The sequence below is a fragment of the Trichosurus vulpecula genome, chromosome 7 (genome assembly GCF_011100635.1).
Source record: "Trichosurus vulpecula isolate mTriVul1 chromosome 7, mTriVul1.pri, whole genome shotgun sequence".
In the NCBI taxonomy this organism is placed as follows: Eukaryota; Metazoa; Chordata; class Mammalia; order Diprotodontia; family Phalangeridae; genus Trichosurus; species Trichosurus vulpecula.
Genome location: NC_050579.1, coordinates 20,619,627 through 20,645,858, shown reverse-complemented (window position 1 = coordinate 20,645,858; position 26,232 = coordinate 20,619,627). Strand labels below are relative to the sequence as shown.

Genomic DNA, 26,232 nt, shown 5'->3' with positions numbered 1-26,232 from the left:
GCCCTCCGCAAGTTCAAAGAATGCATAGGACACCGTTACCAACCTAGGTTACCTGGAATTAGGAAAGTACACCCTACTGCAAATAAATCATGACACTTTGCCAGGGTGTTATCTGTTCTCTCCTCTCCCAATACTATGGATAAGTGGAATCCTTTTCAAGCACTAGCCTGGGAATAAGGGGACTGGATTCTACAGTTTCACACTGGCCAAATCCCTGGTTTTTTTGGGACTCAGTTTCCCCCCTGTATAACAGAAGGGTTGGAATGGAGTTTCCAAAGATTCTTCTGCTGTTAACAGCATGCTTTCTAGTTTCTTCACTGGTAAAAATCAATGGCACCTGGGCTAAAATAGGTAAGAGCAACTTATAAACTGCAAAGTGTTGTACAAACACAGGGCACTATTTTCAGGATTTTCAATATAGAAACCTTGAAGATAACATTAATGACCCACCCAATCTTTATTAGAAGAGCACCTTGGGTTATTTTCTTCAGGTATTAGTAATATTTTATACTAATCTATGCACTATCGCCCTAAATCTCCCAAATAGGAGGGGTGGAGAATGAGAAAGGGGATGCATTTAAGAGAAAACTGACATATATAGCACCCATTCAAACTCTCACAACACTGTGAGATCAATAACTCAGGTGTTAACTCCATTTTACAGATGGAGAAATTTTGAAGCCTGAAGCTTAAATGACTTACTCAAGGTCATGCAGCTAGTTAGTTAGAAGTCATATCTGAACCTAGGTTCTCTTGACTCCAAGCCTGGCACTAAGTGACCTACTGAGTTCAAGATACAGTTTCCCACTCAGATTTAGCTTTTTTTCCCTTAAGTTTGTCAGTTTACTTAGAAAGTGACCTCCCAGCTTTTATCATGACACTTTGCCAGGGTGTTATCTGTTCTCTCCTCTCCCAATACTATGGATAAGTGGAATCCTTTTCAAGCACTAGCCTGGGAATAAGGGGACTGGATTCTACAGTTCCACACTGGCCAAATCCCTGGTTTTTTTGGGACTCAGTTTCCCCCCTGTATAACAGAAGGGTTGGAATGGAGTCCCATGTCAAGATACAGTTTGCCACTCAGATTTAGCTTTTTTCCCCTTAAGTTTGTCAGTTTACTTAGAAAGTGACCTCCCAGCTTTTATCATGAGAAGGCAGGGATGACAAAGCACCCACTGGAAGAGACATCCTAAACCTCAAGGGCCCCTAACACTGCATGCCACTTCTTGAGAATAACTGCATGCCCAATGGAGACCAGTGCCATTCCTGGACACGTGTTACGAGTCCACATCCATTCCAGGCTGGCCACTTCAAGTGAGGATTAAGCTGAACAATGACTTGATAGTTAAATATAAACAGAATGGAGAAAACCTGCAGTCCAGATTTTTAAAACATTTATTAAACCTGTTTTCTATCACTGACCACCCCATTAGGACACCTATTTATTAACAAGTCACTGTTTCTGGGCTTAAGTTTGTCCCTTTCGGGCTCATTATTTTGCCCCCTGGCCATTGTCTGAGAAGCTCAGACTTGGAACTTGGGGGTATCTCTGAATAACGGCAATGATTTGCCTGAAGAGAGAGTGACACCTCCTTCATCTGGCTGCGAACACACAAATCTGTGCTCATTAATTTGGGCAAATTTCCAGGATCAGGTTGCCAGCCACACTTTCATCCTGCTAGGTCCTTGCTGCTCACGCAAAGCTTGGGGAGAGACTGCTCTGAAAGCCACATCACTCAAGGGCCCACGACGATGCACTTCAACAATGCCCGAAGGGACTTCTTTGGTCTCTGGCTCCTTCTCTGTTACGGATTAAATACCAATCTGTCACTGAAAATTATGGCCTAAGAATTATAATTCAACTTTTTAGATGGAATTTCTTCCTTTCGTTATGCAAACCCACAATTTTTGCTGTAAGCTGAGGGCAGGGTCAGGAGAGAACTCTTCTCCCCCAAAGACATGAGATCCTTAGAGAGAGGTTAACACACCCTTGGCCATCCTAAGAATGCCCACTCTTCACTCAAAGTCACCAAAATGCTGAGCCAACGTCTCCCATGTACTGATGAAGAGAGATCTCCGAAGTGAGAAGGGCATGAGTCTGGGCAGGGAAGGAGAGCCAGCTCCTCTGGGTTCTCCAGAGCGTATGGACGCTGGGGACAACAGCCCGTGTCAGTGTCGGTGGAAGACGCAGAATAAATTCAACACACAGAACACAACCAAGTGCGCACTGACATCAGATCTGTAAGTTTATTTGCTCAATGTACGACGGCTACATAATGACTCACATTCATGATATTCCATCACTGAGGAAAACTGCTAAGAATGGTCCGTGTGTGAAATAATTCCTTACAGAAACACGGAGTTGAAAAATAATCACTGATCAGACCTTAAAAATAGTTCACTGCATAACATGACAAAAAGCACGAAGGCTCATTCCAAGAACACGGTCGTTGTTCTCCTACACTGTGAGAGTTATAACTTCACCGTGACAACGCACACCAGACATTAAGATTGAGCTAATACTGGTGTTTCTTTTGCTTTGTTTTCCTTTTTAGAAACAAAATAAGATAGAATTGCATGTCACTATAGCAACATCCAGAACAGATCAATTTGTTACGATCACTATTTGGTAGAGCGAACTTTACCCCCAAAAGAAAAAAATAAATTAAAAAACTTTAAAAAATTTTTGAAGACTTAATTTTTTTTTGTCATAGGAATACATAACATCTACAGTATAAGTTAATAAATCTCAGGCTACTGTATAGAAATACAACACCAGCATGCACAATATGGTATCGATAGAGTAATGGAGGAGCAGTCATTTCACTGGAGAGACAGTATCATAGGCAAGTGCATTTCTTAAAAAAAGAAAAAAACAGGAACAAAAATCAAAGGAGGAAAGGTCAATGAAGCTGCTTAAGAATCCAATCCCCGCCCCCACTCTCCCGTCCCAGCCTCTGCGTGATCATGGTCTGAAGGGTTTGCTAAAAGCAGCCAGAGCCAAAGCTGAAGTTTAAAAAAAAAAAATAGGTTTTGTAATTCCAGTAAATCACTATCGAGTTATACAGGTAGGGACAACACTGCTCATGTCTGAACATGAATTTAAATTACTTTAAAGTAAAAAAAGAACCACACCCCATCTCCACCCCACCCCCCAATCTCTTCCACTCCATTGCATCTACTCAGGAATCCAGGTTTTTCCTATCTGTCCTTTCAGTCGGGGTCATTTAATTTGGACTTTTCTCTCTAGTTCATGGAGATGAACTTCTAAAGGGAGTCACTATAGGGGAGACTGTGTGATGTTACACAGAGAATACATTTATTCCACGTTAGAAGGAGGATTTCTTCTGACTTCACTGGCGTTTAGGTCCAGTTTTCAGGATTAATATAAAGTCAATTTTGGCAGAAAAATTTAGCAGAGACATTTCTGTCAGCTATTTTTTCATTCAATTATTCCTGCTTAAGCGAAGGGACAAAGACTTTAGACACATTATAGCAGGTTTTACAAAAAATAACTGAACATAACACATAAGCAACACTGATATATCATGTTTATAGACTGGCTTCTCCAAAAGGAGAAGGGACTCTAGGCTTACTGGAAACCAGCTGGTGGCAAGAGCCCTGCCTCTTCCTTCTATTCCAAGCAAGGAAAGCTCGATCTCCAGCATTCAGCACGGTGCCTGGCACACAGTAAGTGCTCAACCAATGCAATAAATTAGAAGGGAGTGGCAGTCAACCTCCAATTTTCCACGCTTTAATTTTGTAAAAGCTGGAAAAGTCAAAAGAAAAAAGTCTTCAAATCAAATAAAAGCAAGTATTATCTGTCTGGTCACAATCTGGGTCCATTTATTCTCTCCCTAACTAAATAAAAGAACTTGGGGGGAATGAAGGGAAGAAAGGGGAGGGGTGGTGGTTCTCTTTTTTCTATGAGAGGGAGAAGGAAAGAATGGACAGTTACAGGGCTCCCCACATTTCCTAGGGACGTGTTCATGTGAACCTTGCTCTTCCACTGGGGATTTCTCTACCAAATGGGCTTCTAGCACCTGAAGTTTCCCTCACTGTACCTAGCCCAGCCTCTTAGGATGGCCACCAGACTTCCACATAATCCAACAGGTGACCGAGCGCTGGGGGCCAAAAGTACAGTGGGAGAGAGTCAAGTGAAAGGGGACTGGCAGTGTAATCCCTGAGGAAGAAGCTGTGGCATCATCTTGGAAAACACCATCTCGGCACATGACATACACACCTGAATTTTCTTTTTTTTTTGGTGGCATTTAATCAAACCTACTTCTGTTAAAGTGTTTTAACTACTTTTTGGCAGAGTAAATAGTGGAAAAGAAAAAGAAAAGGACAAAATTCCATCGCCACTTGCCAAGCACCTGTTATTTACCCATGAGCCCCACTGCAGGGTGGCTCCTGCTACTCCTCAGGCAAGCCATGGGGCCTGCGAGGTGGAAAGCAGGGCTCAGGAAGAAAAGAACCCCAAACACCCAAGTGAATGAAGAGACACAAGAGATGGCTTGATGCCACGTATGGCTGTCACGTAGAATACTGTAAACTGTCACTTAGTATCAATACTGCAAAGCTAATGGGCGTCTCAGAAGAGTTAACGGGGCCTAAATGTTAAGGCTAAATGAGCTGCCATACCGTGGGGATCGAAGCAATGCCAGGACGGGTAGCGTGCACCGTGGAAGATACACCACTACGACACAGGAACTATACACAGCACCCACAACTCAAGACATGAGCACATAAACATTAAAAAAACAAAAAACAAAAAAACAGAATTCTTACTGGAACCACAGAACTTATTCAAATGAGGGCCAATCCATTCAAGTTGTTTTTTCGTCTTAAAACCCTATCCCTAGCAATAAGTTAAATCAAAGACAGCTCCACTCGGATTAATCTACAGAACAGTCTGTATGCCAGCGTGAGGCTGCCACTCCATACCAGCACAGCCAGCCCGACTTTCCACTAGTGGTATTTTGGCAAAAATGTCAAAGAGGCAATCAAAGATAGGCCGTGGGTTCCTCCCCGGGAAGGTCACCCCCTCCCTTCCCCTCCCCCACCCGACCCCCCCAACTTGTGGGAAAAAAATAAAGACTGCAGCAGTAGCATCAGCGTGTGGCTGCCAGTCCACCCGGGGTCTTAATTGTTGCCTTCTCCACCATCGTCGTCTTGCTGATCACTGGTCCAGAGCGTTAGGTTGTCCCGGAGGAGCTGCATGATGAGAGTGGAGTCCTTGTAGGAGTCCTCGTTGAGGGTGTCCAGCTCCGCGATGGCGTCATCGAAGGCGGTCTTGGCCAGGTGGCAGGCCTGCTCGGGTGCGTTCTGGATCTCATAGTAGAAAACGGAGTAGTTGAGAGCCAGGCCCAGCCTGATGGGGTGGGTGGGCTGCATGTGCTCCTTGCTGATCTCGTGGGCTTCGCTGTAGGCCTTCTCCGAGGACTCCACCACCGTGGCCCTCTTCTCCCCCGTGGCCACTTCAGCCAGGTAGCGGTAGTAGTCCCCCTTCATCTTCAGGTAGAAGACCTTGCTCTCGTACTGGGTCTCGCTGCAATTCTTAATCAGGTAGTTGTCCAGCAGGCTCAGCACGTCCTGGCACACGGCTTCCAGCTCCTTCTCAATCTTCTCGCGGTAGGCACGCACCATCTCGATCTTCTTCTCGTTGCCATCGGCGGACGTCTTCTGCTCGATGCTGCTGATGACCCGCCAGGAGGAACGCCGAGCCCCCACCACGTTCTTGTATGCCACGGAGAGGAGGTTTCTTTCTTCATTGGACAGTGGTTCATTCAGCTCTGTCACCTGTGTTCAGGAAGACAAAAGAGACATTAGAGTAAAGGTGACATTAGAAGGATTTCAGGCCATTTTTATGCCGTTGTTCAGATTCAAATAAGACAGTCATTTAACAGAGAGAATCTGCACCGAGGAACAAAGGGAGAAGAGGAAGAGAGGGGAGAAATGCATAAAAACAGGCACAGAGCCTCAAAATACCACATCACAGGAATCCTCCATCAAAATCTGGGACCGCTAACAAGAGGCCTAAGGCAAGTAAGTTATCTGGACCCCTCATCTCTTCCATCTTTGGATGCTGGAGCAGAAGTCCAATGCTGATTAAAACCCAGCCTTTTCCTTACTGTGGGGGAAAGAACACTTTCACCCAGTTAAAGCTCCAGAGAAGAGCAATACACACAAAAACTGAATTCTGGGACAAAGATGACAAAGCAAATTTAGATCCAAATTAAGTAAGTCTACAGTTCCCTCAAGTCATCTTCTATCTCTCCATACTGACATTTTAATATTCCAATAAATGAATTAATCACACACACAGAGTACCGCACATGAAGTTGACCTGAATCTTGGGCCTCATTCATGACATCTTGGGGCTTTACTACACCACACAAGGCTTCACTAGCACGATGCCCCTACTACCTTCTTATTCTGAATCAGAACCAAGCTGTTTTTTCCCTTTACGGTTTCATCCACTTAATCCTGCTTAGAAAATTTTGTGAATTAGTTTTAAAAACATCACCAAACATTAACACAGCACAAAGTTTTCTGTTTGGGGCTACCTTCCTTCTGAATACTACACAAATTCTTCTGCTTATGTGGGAAGAAGCTCCAAAAAACAATTTGGTCACACCCTATGGAGTCTGTCTGATTGCCCATAATTCCCCAGGCTAACTACATGGAACCCTATCTTCATATGTACCTCTTTCTACCCAGAGCCTGTGGCTGTACATTGGGGGAGTGTGGAATATTGCCCCCAAACGGCACGATCTACAAATGCCAACAGCTGAAATGTCTAACAACGTCATCCTCCTTGAACAGGTAACAGCTGAGCCTCATCACACCTGGGTGAGGCACATAGGCAGAGAAGGTAGCCCAGAGTACAGGAGAGGCACAAAGTCAACCAGAGCAGAATCCAGTCTTCTGCCCTCAGGCCATGCTCTCTCCATTATGCAACCACCTTCAAATCCAAGCACTGCCAAGCCATATCAAACTAACTTCTGGCACATCAAAAGCCATTCATTTGTTGAAGTTATGGAAACAGAACATCAAATTAGTTATAATTCTTTAAGATAACAAATCCAATATTGAAAAACTATGTTTGCTAAGATCTTATTACAGTCACTGTTTTAAACTGCATGCCCTCTTACAGATATAAGTAAAAATTATGATTAACGAGGGCCTCAAAGGCCATGTGGTTGCTCTCTCATCTTATAGAGGGGAAACCCAAAGTCCAGGCTAAGTCATTGACCAAGCCCACATACTATAGTACTAAAAAAACCTAGATTCGAACCCAGCTCCACCCAGTTAGTTTTCTTTTCATTACACCCAGTTTGCTTCATGGCCTCGATTCTCCATTCCAGTGTTGAGAAAGCTATGGTGCTGTTATCAGATATGGTTCAAGTGATGTGAATAAGAATTAAGGATTCTCTTTCTTGGCACAATTTAAGGGATAGAGCAACACCAGGATGATGGACGGGGCTGCTTGTTTAAAGCCGACTATCCCAACACCATAGAGACGGCCCATAGTTCCCAAGTGTGGGGACATCCTCAGAACATCAAACTTCCTTCCCACCTTTGCTGCCCTCCCATCACCCCCAGGCCATACTCCATACTCAGACAAACCAAAGCTGGATCAGGCTTGTTCTTTCGGAGCATCAGAAGCCACTGAATGGCGTTTGCTTTTTCTCCCCTATGTCCAGGACACTTCTACCATGCAAACCTGTCTCCTGTCTTCCTTCCTCCCCATTACCTAACAACAGCCTCCTAATGCAGGTTTTTCAGTCTCTAGGCTCTCCACGTATCCTAAAATTAAATTGCCTCCATTATCTTTGCTATGTTGCTCCCCTGTTCAAATACCTTTAATGACTCTCTAGTGCCTTTAAAATAACACCCAACTCCTCAGTTTGTGGCTGAAGAGTCTGTGAAAAGCACTTGGTCCCACCCTACCAATTCACCCCTATCTCTACTGGCTCTCCAACGTGAATCCTCTGGGACACAATCTTTACCAGTCCCAGTCCTATCACTAAGAAAACCTCTGCCATACTTGGAGATGGGGAGGGGAGGGGCAGAAAGCAATGGGAGTTAACATGCAGGCCAGGAAAATGGCATTATTCGTGACGACAGACGAAATTTACCAGTAAAAGCAGCCCTTTGCTACACAATATTGTTTAACAGTTTTGTTAAACGACACTAAACAAGTTTATTCAGACATAAAATACTGTTTAAACTCCTACTCAAAGCTGCTTTTAATTGGACAAATTTACTGCAGTATATTCATAACACTTATGAATTCCATTACTTGATCACTGACTATATAGGTCTGGAGAGCACCCGAGATCACTAACCAAAGCACTCCTTGCTCTAATATAATCTCTTTCACTGCAACATGAACCTTGGGTGCTCAAGACTACCAAGATTAAGTTCTGGCCCTCTCCCTAAATCATGCTGCCCTTATTTGAAGGGCCAAAAACTATTTAAAGCCCCAACTGCCTCACCACTATATATCATAAGGCCTTCACCAAATAAGGATTTGTTCAGAGGCATTCGAAAGTTAGCAATCTGTGCTTATAGAAAGGAGTGCGTTTTGCTAACTCTCAAGTCTTAAATTGGAACATAACAACGTTATGAAATAGTACTATTACCTTTAGATCTGGTAGCTCAGTCACATTTGGAAAATCCCCAATAAATCCCTGCCAATAAAAGTCCAGACACAAGATCTTTAATTTCTAAAAACTGAACTGTGTCATTCAGCCCTTAAAAAAACAAGAGACTTAACATCTGTTAATTTGGGGTGGGGGAGTCACCTGAATGGAAGGTGCAATATGTATCTTTTTGGAGGGAGGAGTGGGGGGGGGGGGCACATCTGTGTTTCAAAACTGAATTAACAGAACCAGTTTTTAATACAAATAAAGTCAATTGTTGAACATATTGCAACAATTCACCAGTGCCTGGGAGTTTAGCAAGAAATGCAGAAAAAATACAAGGTTTTATTCCCCAGAGCTTTTCTGCTAAAAAAAATTCTAGTTCAAGAATTCACTTAATTGGTTCCAATTCTGAGATACGCATGATCTTAGCTCAAATTCAGATTTCACTTGGTGGGTCAAAGGTGCCAAAAAAACAAGGCTGTGAGGAAAAGAGAACCAAAATCTCTATTAACCACATCAACAACTCAGCAGTAACTTGCTCTGGCATGTGCGCACATGCAAATGGGTAGCAAAGGTAACTATATCTTGCTAAGAGCTGCTTCTTCAAGGAACCTTTGCTGCTCCTGGAAGACATTTTCACTGACTTTCTCATTTTATGTTTCAGCCACGTACAGAACACATCATCCCTAAATTTTCCAACTCTTCAGCTGCCACAGGCTACATCCATCAAGATTTCTCTTCCCCAGTAAGACAATGTGCAATATAAGCCACCTAATGGGGACAGAGACTCCCGAAAACTAAAGGCCCATCTAGCCTGTCCATGGTTAGATCCAACAGAGATCTCCTCTCCACACGCCCTACGAAAACACATCGAGTACTAAATTCTTCTTGAAGAGCTCCAGGGACAAAGGCTTTGGGGGTCATGGGAGCTGGGTTCAAATCTAAGAATCTAAGACTGGCCTGCTTCTGAGGAGGCTCCTTCAATGTGTGGCCAGCTTTCCCTGTGATGCAGCTGGCATCTGTCTCTGCAATTCTCACCCACTCCCCTCCTTTGTCTTCTGGGGCCATGCAGGACCTCTACTCTGGCTAACCTAGAGCTCTGGGGAATAAAACCTTGTATTTTTTCTACATTCAAATGCCCTCCAACAAGGATAGGCCAGAACAGAGCACTCCAGAGGACGGTGGAGCTCAAACACCACTAGCTAAAATGATGAATTAGCTTCTGTTCATTCATACTGGGCTTGGTGACTACTACCCCCTCCAATTCTCCCACCATTTGAATAGGCTAGCCCCGACCATCTCACCTTGACTCAGCAACTGATTCTTCAAACCCGGGCCTTCTAGTCACAATAATTAAAAAGTGAGAACTAAGCTGCTGGAGATTCTACATAGACTCCTATGAAATTATGTTATTATGGGTCTAAAATTCTGCCCTTATGACATGTTTTAAAGTCACACATTTGAGAACATTATCATTGGCACAGACTGGCATGGCAGAAATTAACATGGGGCACTGCTGACATGTGCCAAATCCTTATTCATATTTAGTGTTTCTGTAGACAGAGGGTAAAGGGAATCTTTTGGAAATTTAGTAATTTGCTCTGTGTATATTAATTCTAAAGTTGTGTGCTTTAAAGAAAAACTCAGCAAAGATTTAAGGACCCGCTAGGTGCCAAACCTGAAAAGCTAAGGAGATCAAATGAAATAAAAACCACGATCCTCTATTTCTCATAGGATGTACAACTAAGGGCATACATGAACACTAACAAGACGGTGTGATCCAATAGGAAAGAACAATGCTTTGGGGTGTGAGTTGAGCCATTATGACCTTTGTGACTTTAGGCAAGTCAGTTACCTTCCCTGCAAAATGAAGGGGCTGGACTAGACCAAGGGTCCTTCACCTGGAGCCAGTGACCTGTTGAAAAGGTTTTTGTTTGTTTTCTTTGCAATCCACTGCATTTAAAAACATGATTCTGAAAATGGGTTCACAGGCTTCACCAGCCTGTCATGACACACTAAAAGGGGAAGAAGCTCTGGCCTGGAGGGCATCTGAAAGCCCTCCCAGCTAGACGCTGATGAATCCCATGGAACCAAGACCAGTACAAAAGCAGATCATTATTGAGTGGAAGGGAAGAGAGATGACACAAGGAAGGCTGCACAAAAAAGATGGCATTCAAGACGGGTAGGACTTTGAGCAGGAAGAGGTTGAGAGAGGCGGCCATTCCAAAGGAGAGAGTAAAGCTAAAGTAGGAAAGCAGCACCAAGGACCAGAAAGGAAGCTGGGTCCTCCATCTGAGAGGCTGTACGAGTCATCTAAGAATCAGATGGCAATGATCAGATCATCAAGACAGGCTGCTCTGGTCTCCATTCTAGCCGCCTTCTTCACCTCCTCCAGGAAGCCTTCCCAATCCCCATGTCACTAGGAGAGCCTTCCCCCAGCAGATATTCTGGATACATCTGGTATTTAGCTTTCTATGTATATGTTCTTATTTCTCCACTCCCATCATCCACCCTATAGAACCTAAGTGCCTCGAGGGCAGGGATGTTTTTTGTCATTGTATCCCCAATGTCTGCCACATAATACATTAATCAGGCAACAATAGGAAGGATGAATGTGAAGCAGGAGAGGGATCAATCAGGAGGCCACTGCATCAGTCAGGGCTCTGAATGGGAACAGAAGGATAAATTAATGTGGCAGGAGCTTAATTGTGGAAGAACACAGAGAAGACTCTATCAAGAGAAAGCCAAACCAAGGGTCCAAAGATGGCTGACTGCTGAAATAAAGGAGAAGCCAAGAGGACAAGGTGGAGTCTGAAGGGCAGGTGGGACACCTAAGTGGGAGGGGGCAGCTAGACAGATCTACAGCTCAGGGCTAAGGATGAAGACTCACGCAAAAGGGAGAATAAAAGGAAAGCAAGCAGATCCACAGGAAGAACGCCCACCGTCAATATGCCTTCACGGGCAATGGGGTTTACCGAAAAGGCCTCCTGACCTGGCTTCTGGTCTTGCTCTGCCATGATTTTTGCTGCTGTGAGCAAGTCATTTCACTTGGCCAAAGCTTTCCCACTGATCAAGCAGAGGAGTCTGGACTATTCCTATCACTAGGCTAGGGAAGCTATTCATTAGGAGTCCATGAACTTCAGAGACTGCCAGGTTTTTGGAAAGCTGCAAGAAAGCACCAGACAGCTTTAGGAAATAATTAAGGGAAGTAAGCAAACATTTCTTCTATAAACTGTCGCACCTCTATGCATTAAAAGTGCTTTTCCAGTGTAGTCAGACCCTGTAACACAAATTTCACAGCAGCGTTTGGCCATCATGTTTTTCTTGATGTTGAAAGCTGTTCTAAAAGTATTCTTGTTCCTAGGGCTACAAAAGGACTCAATGATTTCATCTTTGTGCATCACTTTTGCCACCTCAAAACCATGTGCCACTGGGCTCCCACTTCTGTTAATGGGTAGAAGCACATCACTAATAAGACACAAGCGCAAACCCTTTCTCGTGAATGAGTGACAAGGTTTCCTAAAACATCACAAACATGGGAGAAGACAGGAACACTCAATGTCGGAGGCACAGTGGAAAGACGGGCACCCAGATGCATAAGGGCAGAGCTGTGAATTGGTCTAACCACTGTGGAATTATTCTAAGAAACAACTCAAACGTCTCCACTCTGACCCAGAGGGCCACCCCCCTGGAGGGCACACATCCACAAGAAGCCAGTGATAAAAAGAAAGGCCCCAGAAATGGGAAAACAGCGAGAAAGACCTGACGATCCACCAGACACCCACTGACTGGTAAATGGCTGTACAAGCTGAAGTACATAAATGCAATGGAATACTCCAAGAGAATATGATAACTACAGAAAGAGGGGAAGATTTTTATGAACTGATGCAAGTGAAACAAGGAGAACAAGATACAACAAGATACATGATCAACACAATAACACGAATGGAAAAGAACAACCAAACAACTGAAAAGGAGGACCTGGCTTGGCCCCAAGGAAGATGCCAGAAGGCAGCCCCCAAGAAAGGGCTCTGGCTAGGGAACACTGCCTGGGAGGTCAGACTTTCTGGGTGTGACTGATTTTGCTGACTATTCTCCTCTCCCCGCCTTTGAATAGCTTGTTATAGTGGAAAGTTGAATGGTAGGGAGAGGGGAGACCCTCAGAAATGTAAGTGAGGAAGAAAACAAAAGCTATCCAAACCAAATTATTTTAAAAGCAATACAAATAGAATTTCTAGTTAACTGTTCATTATAAAGCCCAACCAGTGATATCCAGCTTCCAACATGTCTTTCTTGGGGTCCCCAAGATTGGTGCAGCCAGGACAGGGACCCAGGGTCCCTATTCCAGCATTCATCACACTCACGAACATTTTAAAGTGTGGCAAATTAACTGCATTGCAAATCAATATTCTAAATACCTCTATCTACTGATGGCCTTTCTGTTCTCTGGGAGCTCATATTTTAAGGAAAAAAAAAATGGAAGAACATCCTTGTCTTACCTATTTGGTCCTTTCTTCAAGTATTCCCTTTGCAGAGTTGAAAAAGAACCTAAGGCTCAGATAAAATGTTTGATAGGTAGGCAGTTGAAACTAGGTGAGAAGCTTCACTCTACAGGAAGCAGTTAAGAGATATTACTAGCGACTGAAACCAGTAACCACAATTAGGAGGCCAGAGAACCGTCTAGCAATTTTTGATACTTTGTAAAACATCTTGCTACTCCAACCACCAAAACAATGAAAGATATTGGGTGCTTAGTCCATTAAAATTAAAATACAGCAGAACCCAAACTGTCTTTTAATTGCTGGAAATAAAAGTAAAATTGCAACAAAATAATTTCCTTCTGGCATGCCAAGATTCAGCTCAGTTTCCTGTCTTGAAAATGAACAATTCTTACTCTAAGAATTATAAGCAAAAATTTTATGGCCTATTAGGGAACTAAAAATTAAAGCAAAGTTTCTACAATTACTATATAAATGTACATGTCAATGATATAAAAAATGCATCTATGTATGTGTGTGGGTATGTGTAATAAACATATTATATATATATATGTATGTTATTATATATATATGTATATATATATATGAAAATAAATAAAAATAAAGCACCGTGACAAGGAGGTTAGTACAAGATAGTGAAGATTTCTTTCACCTCTAAATTCTATCATTACATTACACCCCGAAACTGCCTGTGTTAGGAGATCTCTCTGCTCCCAACAGGGTTTCAATGCTATTTGGAGGAAGAGAATACCATTAGTGTGAGTGTCCTTTTCACTAACTTCTTCATAAAAATTAGTTGTGCCCCACCCCCAACAGAAATGTAACAATTGGGTCAGCAGCCTTCTTGTCTCCCAAGCTCTCTGAGGTTAGATGGTGGTTCTTGGATCACCAAAACAATCAGCTGGTGGTCTCGTCTTTAAGCTCTTCGCAGCTGGGTGGGCCCAGCCATCCTTGGGCTTCTGAGGCAGTCATCTCCATACCATCATAAGGCATCTATGTAGGACTTGGGGGGGCAGATCCCTCCCCACCCCAAGGTGACATGTTGCTCTTCTGTGATTCCTTCTCCTTTTCAAGGTTGCTCCTAACATTTATTTTAAACCTGATTTAACGAGGATCCTGCTTTGGTCAAAGAGGTATAATGGGAAGTACTCTATCTCTAACTGGAGGTTCCTATAAAGACCAGAAAAAATCTAGTTATCCTACTCCATACTTGACAGAGACTTGAGCATCTTTGGTGTATCATGCCCTCAATTCCAGTGTCCAATCTTCTGGTCCAGATTAGGGTTTTCACAAAGAAAATACGTCATCTCAACTAACACATACCACTAGTTCTAGACAAAATAAAATTCTGATGTGGGTAAATACCTGACCATTACAGGACCAGAGATATAGAACTCCAAGGGCCCTCCAGTCATCTTGTCCGGCCACATGGGCCCAACTAGCTGCCAAGACCTGTTAATTGACCCTCCTAATTCAGATCTCTGTCAGAGGTACCCCTCATTTGGAAGATGCCAACTGCCTCCTGACTGGCCAGTCTCTCCTCTCTCCAGTCCATCTCTGAGACTCAGGGGCCAAAACCATCCCCAGTTTTACAATGACCTTGGGACAAAGTCTAGACTCCCCTGTGGGGCACTTAATGGCCTTCAGAGACTGGCTCTAGCCTACCTTCCCAGACCAATTTCACATCACCTCCCCCATGTGCCCTCTGCATCCCCACCCACTTTAGCCTGCTTGGACTTCTATACATGACAGGCCCTTGCCTGCTCCCGTGCCTCTGCAGTCTGCTGCCCACAACTGAGAGTTCTCTTGTTCCCTCTGCCTCTCAGAACCCTTCCTGCTCTTGGGAGCTGCCTTCCCTGAAAGCTAACTTCTAGGAAAAGACTCCCTCCCTAGGGTAGGCTATGCCCCACCCCAAGCCCCCTAAGCCACTGCCTGAGTGCTCTTTCAATCTATTTGGCACACACACTGTGCCCTCCTAAAAGCAGAATACAAGCTCTTCAAGGGCATTTTTGACCAAACGGTGCCTAGCTGATACGCTGAATCAACATTCCAAGAATGAAATGAAATCATTCATTAGAGAGAGCGCAGGAAAGTGAAAATGAAGAAGGATTAGAAAACTCGCGCTCTGATTAACTTCGTCCTCGTCCTTGGAGCAGGGAGATACAGGGAGGACAGACGGAGAAACCACTTCCACTAAAATGCAGGCATTTATTGTAAGGGATTATCTAAGGTAATATCAGATATTAACATCAAAATATCAGAATTTAGTCTACTATTACTGAATCACATACGTAGACAGCCATTAATGTGACAACAAAGGACGGGACCACAAAACAATTATTTAACAGGACGATACTTGGCAACATTTCACATTATAAGAACACGTACTAAAGGGGAAATTTTCAGTACATACCACTGTGTCTAGGGGACCTAGTACTCTCAAGAGTTCCACTAATGGAATGGTATTACACAATTCTCCGTGTTTTCTTGTAAACAGAACACACACTAAAATAAAATTCATCCATTAACAAAGTGATGCAACAGCAATCAAGGCCAAGCACCCACAAACTATACACTTGAAGTGAACGTTTACGAAAACTATGGAGTATAATAATGGCCAAAGGTGGCAGATATGTTTAGAACTGCTTCTCTATGGCATTTAGGACCCTTCTAAAAGAGCTACACATAAGTCATTCACGTGTACAAGGACCTGCATTTATTTACTCCTCCGGCCCAAGAGCACCGGTTAATTGTCAACCTAAGAAATGACTGACTGTGAATACATGATAAATAGAAGGGCGTTTAGTAATTCTACAGAGTGGCACTGGTGACTGCTAAGGAAACGGAACAAATTAAAAAGCGCCACAGGATGTCCAAGCTAAAGTAGTAATTCTAAGAAGACTCACCATTGGCTAAAAAGAAACTAGAAAACCAGTTTGCTTTTAACCAGGCAGTTTTATTTAGAAGCAACATGTGGAGCATAAAAGACTGCCGCCGCCCCCCCCCCCCCGATTATAAAGAGAAATGCTGCAAAGAACAGTTATGTTATCGAAGATGAGAAAAGGTTACACACCATTACACAGGACTGAGTATTTGTCAAATTTTTAACTAGCTCACATAGCAGGAACAAGAAATTATTCCTAGGGTAAGCTCTTAAACTTCAACAGGGGTGGGGTGGGGAATTCTCTCACTGGATTAGGGAGAAGTACTTAGGTAGTGAATGGTCCTCTAGGAAAATCCATTTCTTTCCCTGCTTTACGGTCTTCTTGATTTCCTTCCCCTCCACCTCCTATCAAAAGGGGGCAGCTTTTCACTCTCCACAGCCAAACAAATGAAATTCAAGCACTGGGTCTCTAAAGGCAAAGGCTTTGAATGAAATGCACAGCCACATTTGTTTCTTGAAGACTAGCTTAAGCATAGAAAGACTGGTTACCAGAGGCTTGGCTACCAGGCATTTTTTCAGAAGGGAGAACAAGAATTCATTCAGCTCTCTGCAAGGGCACCCAGAAGGGCTGTGACTTGTACCACAAGAGGGAATCTCAACAAGGCATCACAGATTCTTGAATTATTACATTACAGCTCATTTGGTTCATCTGATGGGGTTTACTTGAAGAGTTGAATTCATAACTATCTTTTCCAAATGGATAATTATATTCTTTTATCTTTCCTAATAAATGGCTCCACTTCTATTCTAAGACTTTTTTTACAGCGGTGCCATTCATATCACAGTTCTAAACACTGGCAGTTAAACATTGATAAAAAATATTCCCCTATCTCCAAAATGGTACTATACTGGCACCATCATTAAAGGTAATTAATGACCTGATCAGACATTAATCATAAAAAGGTAACATGATACTACTAAAGACATTCAAAAAGCTATATAAACAGTACCTATCCAAAAGAGGGAGCCAGTCATTGACATCTTTTTTCATCTGGACTCCCTGACATACCATCTGACACTATTTAGGTTTAAAAAATCAAACATCTCAACCAGGCATTAATTGTACAGATAACTTCAGTTTTCGGTCAGCTCCCTTAGACCCACAGGTCTAGCCCCTTTTCTATGAGCAGGCCTATCTTAACTAAGCGATAAATGAGTATGAATAGCTAAGCTGTTTCTGAAGCCTCCAGAAGCCCTGATCCACATGGAATGGTCCAGTTTTCTCAGTGCTAAAGCAATGGATCCAAGTCTGGCCAAGAAGGAAAATTAAACTTTACACTGGAGCAAAACTGGCTTCTCGTTGACATGGCTCGAGATTATCCCTTCATCCCTTTTGCCCCTCTATCAGAAATGAGGAAAAGCAACCCAAGAGGGAAGGACCTTAAAACAGCCTCAAGGCCCCTGAAGGGTCTGGTGCCAACCAAGCTGAAGGGGCTGCCCTTGAAAATGAAGGCCCTTCTCTGCCACACCACCACCTAAGGTTAAAAGAGAACAGCTCCATTTCTCCTGGTTCTTAATGAGTTTTTAAAGGTGGCCAGTTAGGGGTATACACCCCTCCCTTTCTCACGGTCTCAGCTACTAAGTAATGGGAAGGTCAAGGACAAGGGCAACCACAAAGAGCCCTTACTTTGCATCCTCCTCCACCCACAGCTGTGGTCTCCTCACCACTCTTATCTGCTGGGGATGGAAGGGGCCTCAGGGGCCATCTGACCAGACATCTCACAAACGATGGGCCAACCTTTGCTAAAAGACGCCCAGTGAAGGGGAACCCAGTATTTTGAGACTGTCCAATCCATTTTTTCATAGCTCTGCTGGCTTTTCTTTGAAAAACCTAAAATATTCTTCAAGCTCCCACCAACCCCTCCACCCTCAAATCCCCAATCCTCAAATGAACTCAAGTAGCAATGCCCCACTACCAGCTTGGTTGCTGTCTTCCTCTCTCTGATGGCCTTCCTAAACCAACCATGGTCCCCTGAACCACACACTCTCCTACACACATGGTTTAAACAGGGGAGAATACAGAGGAGTCTCTATGTCACCTCACTGTTCCTGGAACTTATCATTTTATTTATATAACCCAAGACAGCATCAGCTTTGTTTGGCGGCTCCCTACCCCTGCAGGCTAGAATTAATTTGACTGATACTGACCTTGTAGTATACTAAACGGAAGCTAGGCGGCGCTACACAGGACAGAGCACCAGGCCTGGACTGAGGAAGACTCATCTTCCTGAGTTCAAATCTGACCTCAGACACTTACTAGCCTGTGTGACTCTGGGCAAGTCACTTCACCCTGTTTGCCTCAGTTCTCTCAGCTATGAAATGAATTAAAGAAGGAAATGGCAAACTAATCCAGGATCTTTAACAAGAAAACACCAGATGGGACGAAGGAGAGCTGGGCATGACTGAAACAACTCAACCACAACCGCACAAACTCCCAAATCTTGTTCAGACAATACACTGTCTAACCCCATCTTGTACCTGGGGAAATTGATTTTTTGAACCTAAATATAAGACTTTACATTTCTCCCTATCATATTTCAAACTTATCAACCCAATGTCTAAATCAATCAATGTTTTTGGATCCTGTCCTCCCCTCCTCGTTGTGTTACCTGTTAAGGATGCAATCTTTATAACCTTACCCTAAACCTATTAACCTAAAAGACCTTTATTTGGCCTGTCCTCCTGTCTCCTTTTGAAGAGGGGCGGTTGGAGCCAGAGGGAGGAAAGCAAGACAAAAACCTTTCAGTATGTTTAAAGCAGTAAGAGGGTCTCGCTAGTCAAGGGCCTGTACCCTGGCATTGGCATACACATGTACCAGCTGACTCCTACAACAGTAAGAGACTACATCTACAATGCAGTACTTCAACACACAAGAATATTCTACTCTCTGAAGCTACTGTTCCTGAAAATTTTTAGCCAGTGTTCTCCATATTTCCAAGTGCTCCAGGTAGTCTCCCCCCTTCCCTGCCCTGAATTCATACTTTCCCAATTCTACTAGTGGTTCCCCGCCCTTTCCTTGATCTAGTCTCTCAAACTCCATAGACTATCAGCAGTGGAACACATCTGTATCAAAGTACACTGGCAGGGTATAGAGGGGTTACTTGTACGTCTGCTGACCCATGCTGGGCCTTCCCTGCTGAGGCAAGATAATTATTCATTCATTACCTTTTTGCTGAGATGCTGGATTGCTATAAAGGGGGCAGCACGAGACTCAAACCATTCTAGGATTTCTTTTTAGAAGCAAATTTCTTCCTAGAGCCATTAAGTCTTGGTCCTATGGGCAGCTTCTGGTTTCCTGGGTCCAGTCCTAGTGACACAACCGTCATTCCTCTCAAGAGAACTCTAAGCAAGCACATTTTAGCCCCACTAATTCCCTCCCTCAGCCCTATGCTAGATCAGGTTTAAAGCCTCCTGCTGTCTTCTTGCTGCTCCACTGCAGCTGCCTTTTCACACTCAGCTGTTTGGGGGGGGGGGGGTGCTCTTTAACCATCCCTCCCCCACTGCCAGCTGCCCCCTGTGATCACTGTCATACTCCCAGCCCTGATAACAGTCCTACTAGTGACAGAATTATTGGAGATGAAAGGACAATTCCCATCATATTTGGTCCTCTTCCTCAAGCTCTAGAGGACAAAAGGGAGAAGACTCATGAATTGTTTGCTTTGGTACCATAAATGCGCAAGTGGGAAAACAACTTCTCTTAGTTCCATTAAAAGATCTGCATGTGCAATTTGTGCTACTTGCCTACATATGACCAAAAATCGTACCCTTGATGAGATCAATGTTCAATCCAGACAAAGGAAAGTCTGCTGCTCGTGGCAGATTCACCAGTGAAGTGCAACGTTATGAATGGTTACTTACTGCAAAGAACAAGCCTAAAAAATGGAGAAACCATGCAACAACTGGCAAGAGACTAGTGAAGTTCAACAGGACGCCATGACTGGTACAAAATGGCTCGTTTCTGATTCAAGGACCAAATATCTCATCATTGTTCCCCTGAAAGGGCCTTGATAGAAAAAGGGGGTAAGAGCTGGTCGTGTTAAATACAAAGAATTTGTAGCTTCTTTACACTGAAAACATACTATGACCTTTGCACCTCAGTTCACAGCCTTGATTACAGAATGTAATAAAATTATAGAAACCCCCCCAAAAAAACCCAAGAGGCAGCCATTTTGTTTAAGTCTTGGGCTATTTCAGTTTCTGTCAATGCTGTTTGGGGGGACGGGGTGAAAGTCAAGACAGACCATTCCATCACTGCATGGGAATGCTTAGTGTGGAAATGCCCGTCGGTGATGCACAGCAACCAAATAGTCTGTAACACAGTCTTAGAGTTGAATGGGTGACCCCACAGCATGTACATAGATAGGGTCAGCCTTGGAGTCAGGAAAGTCTGAGTTCAAATCCCACCTGTGACACACACACGCTGGCTTATGCTACCATGGTACTTGCTCAACCTCTAAGGAACCCAAGCAATTCTTTAAGACTGTGAGGTACAGAAGAGACTTACCCACAGCCAACAAGGGTATTTCCACTCTTTAGAGGCACAAGCAGAACAATAGGATGGTCACTCTGGACTGCCTTATGGAGAAAAAGTCTTTACAAGGCGTATGGGAGGAGGGGAAGAATCACTAGAGAGGTGAGGGACTTGTACTTCTCATCACAAGGCTGCTAGATGACAACAATAATCTGTTCCTGGAGGGAAAAAAACACCAACCTGATGGAACCCCAAAGCATTATCCTTTCGTGGATCCCCATTCTCACCAGGTAGGGCAGCATCCATTAAGACCCATCAAACAGAGCAGGGAAAGAACTGCTTCATTAGAGATGGGGGAGGAAGAATACACCTAGGTTTGAAGTCAGTGTCTAAAGACTTCATCTTGGTAAGCATGGCGTGGTTTCTGGGGGCTGGCCAGCATCTTTTAAATAGAAACCCAGCGCTTAGCACAGTGCCTGGCGCACAGCAGGCGCTTAGTAAAGGTTCGATTGATTGGAACCGAAACCAAGCAAAGTCAAGGTCTTCACTTCCACCTGGCTCAGGGCTTGTGATCATCAATATGGTCCTCCTTTGCTGTAAGATTTTACTTAGTACATTTCCCTTCTGGGCAATGACAGGCACATCTGTCACCCCACTGGATACGTAGTCTAAGTAGGGTACAAAGCTAAAAGCTTTTATCCTTTTGCACACATCCAACATTTGACTTATCTGAAACCACTTCTCAAATATAATAGCTAGCATCTATAGACCACTTTAAGAACTGCAAAGCACTTTACAAATATCTCATTTGAGCCTTACATCATCCTTGGTAGGTAGATGTTAGCATCATCACTAACCCCAATTTACAGATGAGGAAACTGAGGCAAACAGAGGTTACATGACTTGCCCGTGGTCACAAAGCTAGTAATGGTGTGAAGCTGAATTTGAACTCAGGTCCTCCAGTGTTCCATCCACTATGCCACCCTGGTGTTTCAAACATTCTAAGGATGAAAAACTACTATGATTCTAGGGTCAACTCTAGAGGTGTTCACTAGACTAGCTTCATAAAGTTTTACATTGAAGCAGAGGCACTTCCTACCTCTGATTCTCCATCTAAAAATTTAACTTAAGGTTAAAAAAAGATGAGCTGAGTAAGGTCCTAGATTATCATGGTGACAGCAGCTGACACTTACAGAAAGAGCCTCATATATACCCCATATCACCTGACCTTCACAATCAACCCACCTCTGGGCTAGGTTCAGGTCTTTTTCTTAATGAGGTCCAGAGAAATTAAAAGATCTGCACTCATGGTCCAATTAGCAATTAGCAATTCAACCAGTCAATGTTTAAGTTCCAGGCACTGGGCTAAAGTGCAGGTCTCCCCCGTTTCCAAAGTCTACTACCCCATACTCTCCAAGGGGTATACACAGAAGATCCAGCAACTATGGAACTCCACAGCCCCAAGAGGGAAGAATTCCCAGCACTTGAAATAAAGGTTGGCAGATAGCCACCTCTGAAAAGCCTGCAGAGGTATTATTACTCCATTAGTGATAATGGCTATTGATCCAGCCATCCTGGAATACGCATCAGTTTAAAAAAAAGAAAAAAGCAAATTTAAGATGTAATGTAAAGATTCCTAATTATCAATTGTGCCGGGAAGTTGATTTCTTTAAAATTAAGGAAATCTCCAAATCTCTTGTGAACTATAGGGGGTTAACACAGTAAAGGTTTTAATTGTCACTTGTAGAGACCCCTTTTCTTTCCCAAGGCAGCTGCAAGTACCAGTAGCCTACTTAGAAATATTAACTTCTTAGCAGGCGATTACAAAACCCAAGTACAAAAACGGTATTGTCTAGGACGTGAGAAATAGTAAGGTGCTCTCCAAAAAAAAAAAAAAAAAAAAGCTGACGTCCTTTTAAATTCTAGAGGAAGAGTTTAGGAAGAAGACATATCAATTCGTATCATTCTGAGATTTTTCATCATTTTCATTTGACATATCCACATACAGCTACTACTGCTCTAAGCACCTAAATATTGGGGGAAAGATAGCTGAGGCAGCACGGCACCCAACCGTGACAGCTGGAGAGGGTAGCCTGGACTACTGGGGGGCTCCAAGAGACAGACTGGGTAACTCGCCCGTAGTGATAATCGCTAACGCTATACAGCAGGGCTTAGTATGTGCCAAGCACTGTGCTACCAAGTTTTTACGATTCTCTCATTTGATCTTTGTATCAACCCTGGGAAACAGGGGCTACTGTTATCCCCATTTTACACTTCAGGAAACCAAGGCAAGAGGTTAAGTGACTTGCCCAGTAAAACATGGCATTTCCAGGTTTCCTTTGGTTCTATTCCATGCTTCCCTCCCCTATTCTAAAGAACGCTGACAAGTTTCCCCTGTTTGCCAAATGTAAGGTCACACAGCCACCATATGTGTCTAAGATGGAATTTGAACTTGGGTCTTCCCAACTCTAGGCCATTGAGCCATCAAGCTGCCACACATCCTATAAGGAGGTGAGATCTGAACCCTGCTCTTCCTAAGGCCCTTTCTAGGCTGACACTAAATCTACTACATACCATGTGAACACTTTTCATTAAAACATTTCTCTTAATTCAAGGCTAAATCCTGTGATTTGATTAATGAGCTGGTAATAAACCTATTCTTTTTTTCCAAGCTTATTTAAAGTTAAATTCATTTTTAGGAGAACATTGAAGTTTTTGTTGAAAGCTGAATCCAAGTGTAGTGTAAACATACCAAGAAACTCAAATATTAGCTGCTTATCAATTGCTCTTTGTATTCCACTGTCTGTCATTCTACAGAATGGCTAGATGGGATATTAAAAATAGAAAGATGATCAGCCCCGATGTACATCTGGAGGTCACCAATTAGTACGTCTAAAGGCAAAGTGATATTGTAAAAACATTCCGGACAGTGGAACGACCCTTCACCCTATCCCAAATGTCATTTTCTCCATCGGGGTAGATACAATAAAATTTTCAGTCCCACTCGGCTCTCGTATTATGGCATTTCTGCATTACCTTGGCCATGGGCCATTCGAACACTCCCTACCACCTGGGCGCATTGCAGCCTCGGTGCCATTATGTGTGACATCACCGTGTTGCTAAGGCAATGAGTGCGAGGTCATAAGCTTTCCTGCAAAACTGCAAATGAGGAAAGAGTTAGAAGGTTCGAAAGACAGAGCAGTCAAGACAAATCCATTTAAGATCAAAACGCCTGTTAAAACGATCAGGCTAATATACTTCGGAGAGAAGAAACTGATGTTGGAAAGAAAGGTTAAAAACCATCAATGGTACCCCATGTTATGTTGAAATACAGACTGGCTAGAGCATCCACCCCCAATTACAACATAATTCTAGCAGGGAGTTCCTACTCTCCTAATACTCTTTTTAAACGTCTAAACATAAAAGGTTTCAGCATGGCCTACTTTAATGATCCAGTTCAACTTACACAGGTGTGACCGAAATCATAATACATGGGGTCTTCCAATTAAGGAGGGTTTATCCTATAGACTTGGCTTATTCAGTCCTCCAGTATTAAATTGATGTATTTTTAATACCTTAGTTATATAACTGTATACCTTTGTTATCTATCTGTCAAGGATACCTGAAAAAAGCCTGTCAAATATTTGGAGAACTGAGGCACCCAAGTCATCCAGCAGATCCTGCCATTTCCAGGGTTCCTTTGGTCCCCTTCCTCTTCCAAACCTGCCTCCCTCCCCCACTCTCGAGCATGCTGACACGTTCCCCCTCTGATAAATGTAAGGTTACTGGAAAAATGCTGCAACATAGGCAGGCATCTGTGCACCAGACAGGCTGCGACATTTCAAAATCAGCATTTCCTTTTCATCAGCAGGAGGGGACACTCCAGCCTTTTCTTTATTAAAGGGAGGAAAAAAAGAGCTCAGACCTGTCTCACGAAACAAATAAAAAACATTCTCCCCCTTTAAAGCAACCCCCCCCTCCCTCCACCCAGTCTAGCCTCTCTGCAATATGACAAATGCAGAATCTTCTGGAATGACTTGATACTGCCTCCCACGATCGCTTTGTTTGCAAGATCAGATCAGAGGGATGATTTTTTTTAACTTATAGGGATTTCAATAGATGTACGCCTGCATTTAGGAAAGAAACAGCAAATGTCACAAATTGAACCGCTTCGCTGATGCATAACCTTTATTTTAAGGGGAGATATCGCTCGTTTCAATTGACAAGGCTGGGAGGGAAAGAAAAAAAAACCACGGAAATACGTTCGAGACAATGAAAAGAAAAGGGTAAATCGGCAAAATGCCCCCCAGCCCCCAGCCCCCGGCCCTTCTCCCCGAAGGCAGGAAGAAGGGTGGGGGAGGAGGTGGGGGCATTTTTAAAGAAACAGAAAATAAGAGCCACGCGCGGCGATCCCGGAATGATTGGGATTTTTTTTTTTTTAACAACTGACCCAGGGATTTTTCTGCCCCCCACCTCGACCCCCCATCTTGAATTCCTCCAGGTTGGGGGTGGGGGGAAGGGAGCAGAATGGAGAAAGCAGGCGCAGGCTGGAGAGTGAATGAGAGAGGCGCCGCCCAGACAGACAGAGAAAGAGGAACCTCCGAAGAGCCACCGCATGGACGCGGCGCCCCCCCCAGCCCCACCCCACCTACTCCCAGCGCCCCCCACACTGCAGGGAGGGCACAAAGGGTGACTCCCCCCTTATCTAGCAGCCCAACAGGGTAAAGGGTGGGGATGGAGGTCTCACGCCGGCCGCCCGCCCTGTCGCGACATGAGGCCGGGCCCCTGTCGCGACGGGGCTCTAGGCGGGTCCTGGCGCTGCCGCGACAGAGGGAGGGGGCACTCACGTTCTTCATGGCCGCGGCCATGTCGTCGTAGCGCTCCGCCTGCTCGGCCAGCCGGGCTTTCTGCACCAGTTGTTCGCGGTCCACCATCTTCGCGGGGCGGCTCGGGCCGGCTCCTGCGGGGCTACGGTGCTGCGGGCGGCGGCGGGGAGGGCGCGCGCGGCGAAGGCTGCGGCGGCTCGAGCCCGGGCGGCGGGCCGACCAATCACGTCTGTGGGACGGCGGCGGCGGCAGAGGCTGCTCGGGCTCTGGCTCCTGCTGCTGCTGCTACTGCTGCTGCTGCTGAGGCTCGTGCTGCAAAGGAGGAACCCGGCGCGAGGCGGCTGCGGCTGCTGCGCGTGCCGCGGGAGAACAACCCCCTCCGGCCACGCCCACGTATATGACGTCAGCACAAGGCCCCGCCCCTCGCCCCCTTCCCCCTCCGCTGCCTCGGCCCTTTCCCGGTTCTCCCCCATCACCGCCTCATCGCAAGGACTCCTGGGACATGTAGTTCTCTCCACAGGTAGCGAGTTCCCCTGGCAACGTCTGGGCTGATGCGGGGAAGACTACACCTCCCAGGAGGCTTTGCGCGGAAATCCCTCAGTCTTTGAAGGAGGGGAGAGGCCGGGAAGAGTGGGGCTGTTCACAGCAGGACACCTACAGAAGGAGGGAGGGACTTGGGGGAGAGAGCCTGAGCCACAGGGGGCGGGGGTGGGGGGCCACCTTGGGCGCGCCCCTCTCACCGGGTTGTACTCGCAGCCTTGGCGGAGTGGGGGAGGGAGGGCGCGGCGTGCCATGCGTCACCCAGACGGAATGCTGATTCACTGCCTCCCGAGGCTCC

At 44.6% G+C, this 26,232-nt stretch overlaps 1 protein-coding gene across 1 annotated transcript; it reads right to left on the bottom strand.

The window, feature by feature from the left end:
- Positions 1-2,221: 2,221 nt before the first annotated feature.
- On the bottom strand, positions 2,222-25,771 carry YWHAG (tyrosine 3-monooxygenase/tryptophan 5-monooxygenase activation protein gamma). Its single transcript, XM_036767472.1, has 2 exons — positions 25,416-25,771; positions 2,222-5,802 (listed from the first exon to the last, which is right to left on the bottom strand). Exons 1-2 carry the CDS (start codon positions 25,500-25,502, stop codon positions 5,146-5,148), a joined length of 744 nt encoding a protein of 247 aa, XP_036623367.1. The 5' UTR covers positions 25,503-25,771; the 3' UTR covers positions 2,222-5,145.
- Positions 25,772-26,232: the final 461 nt, after the last annotated feature.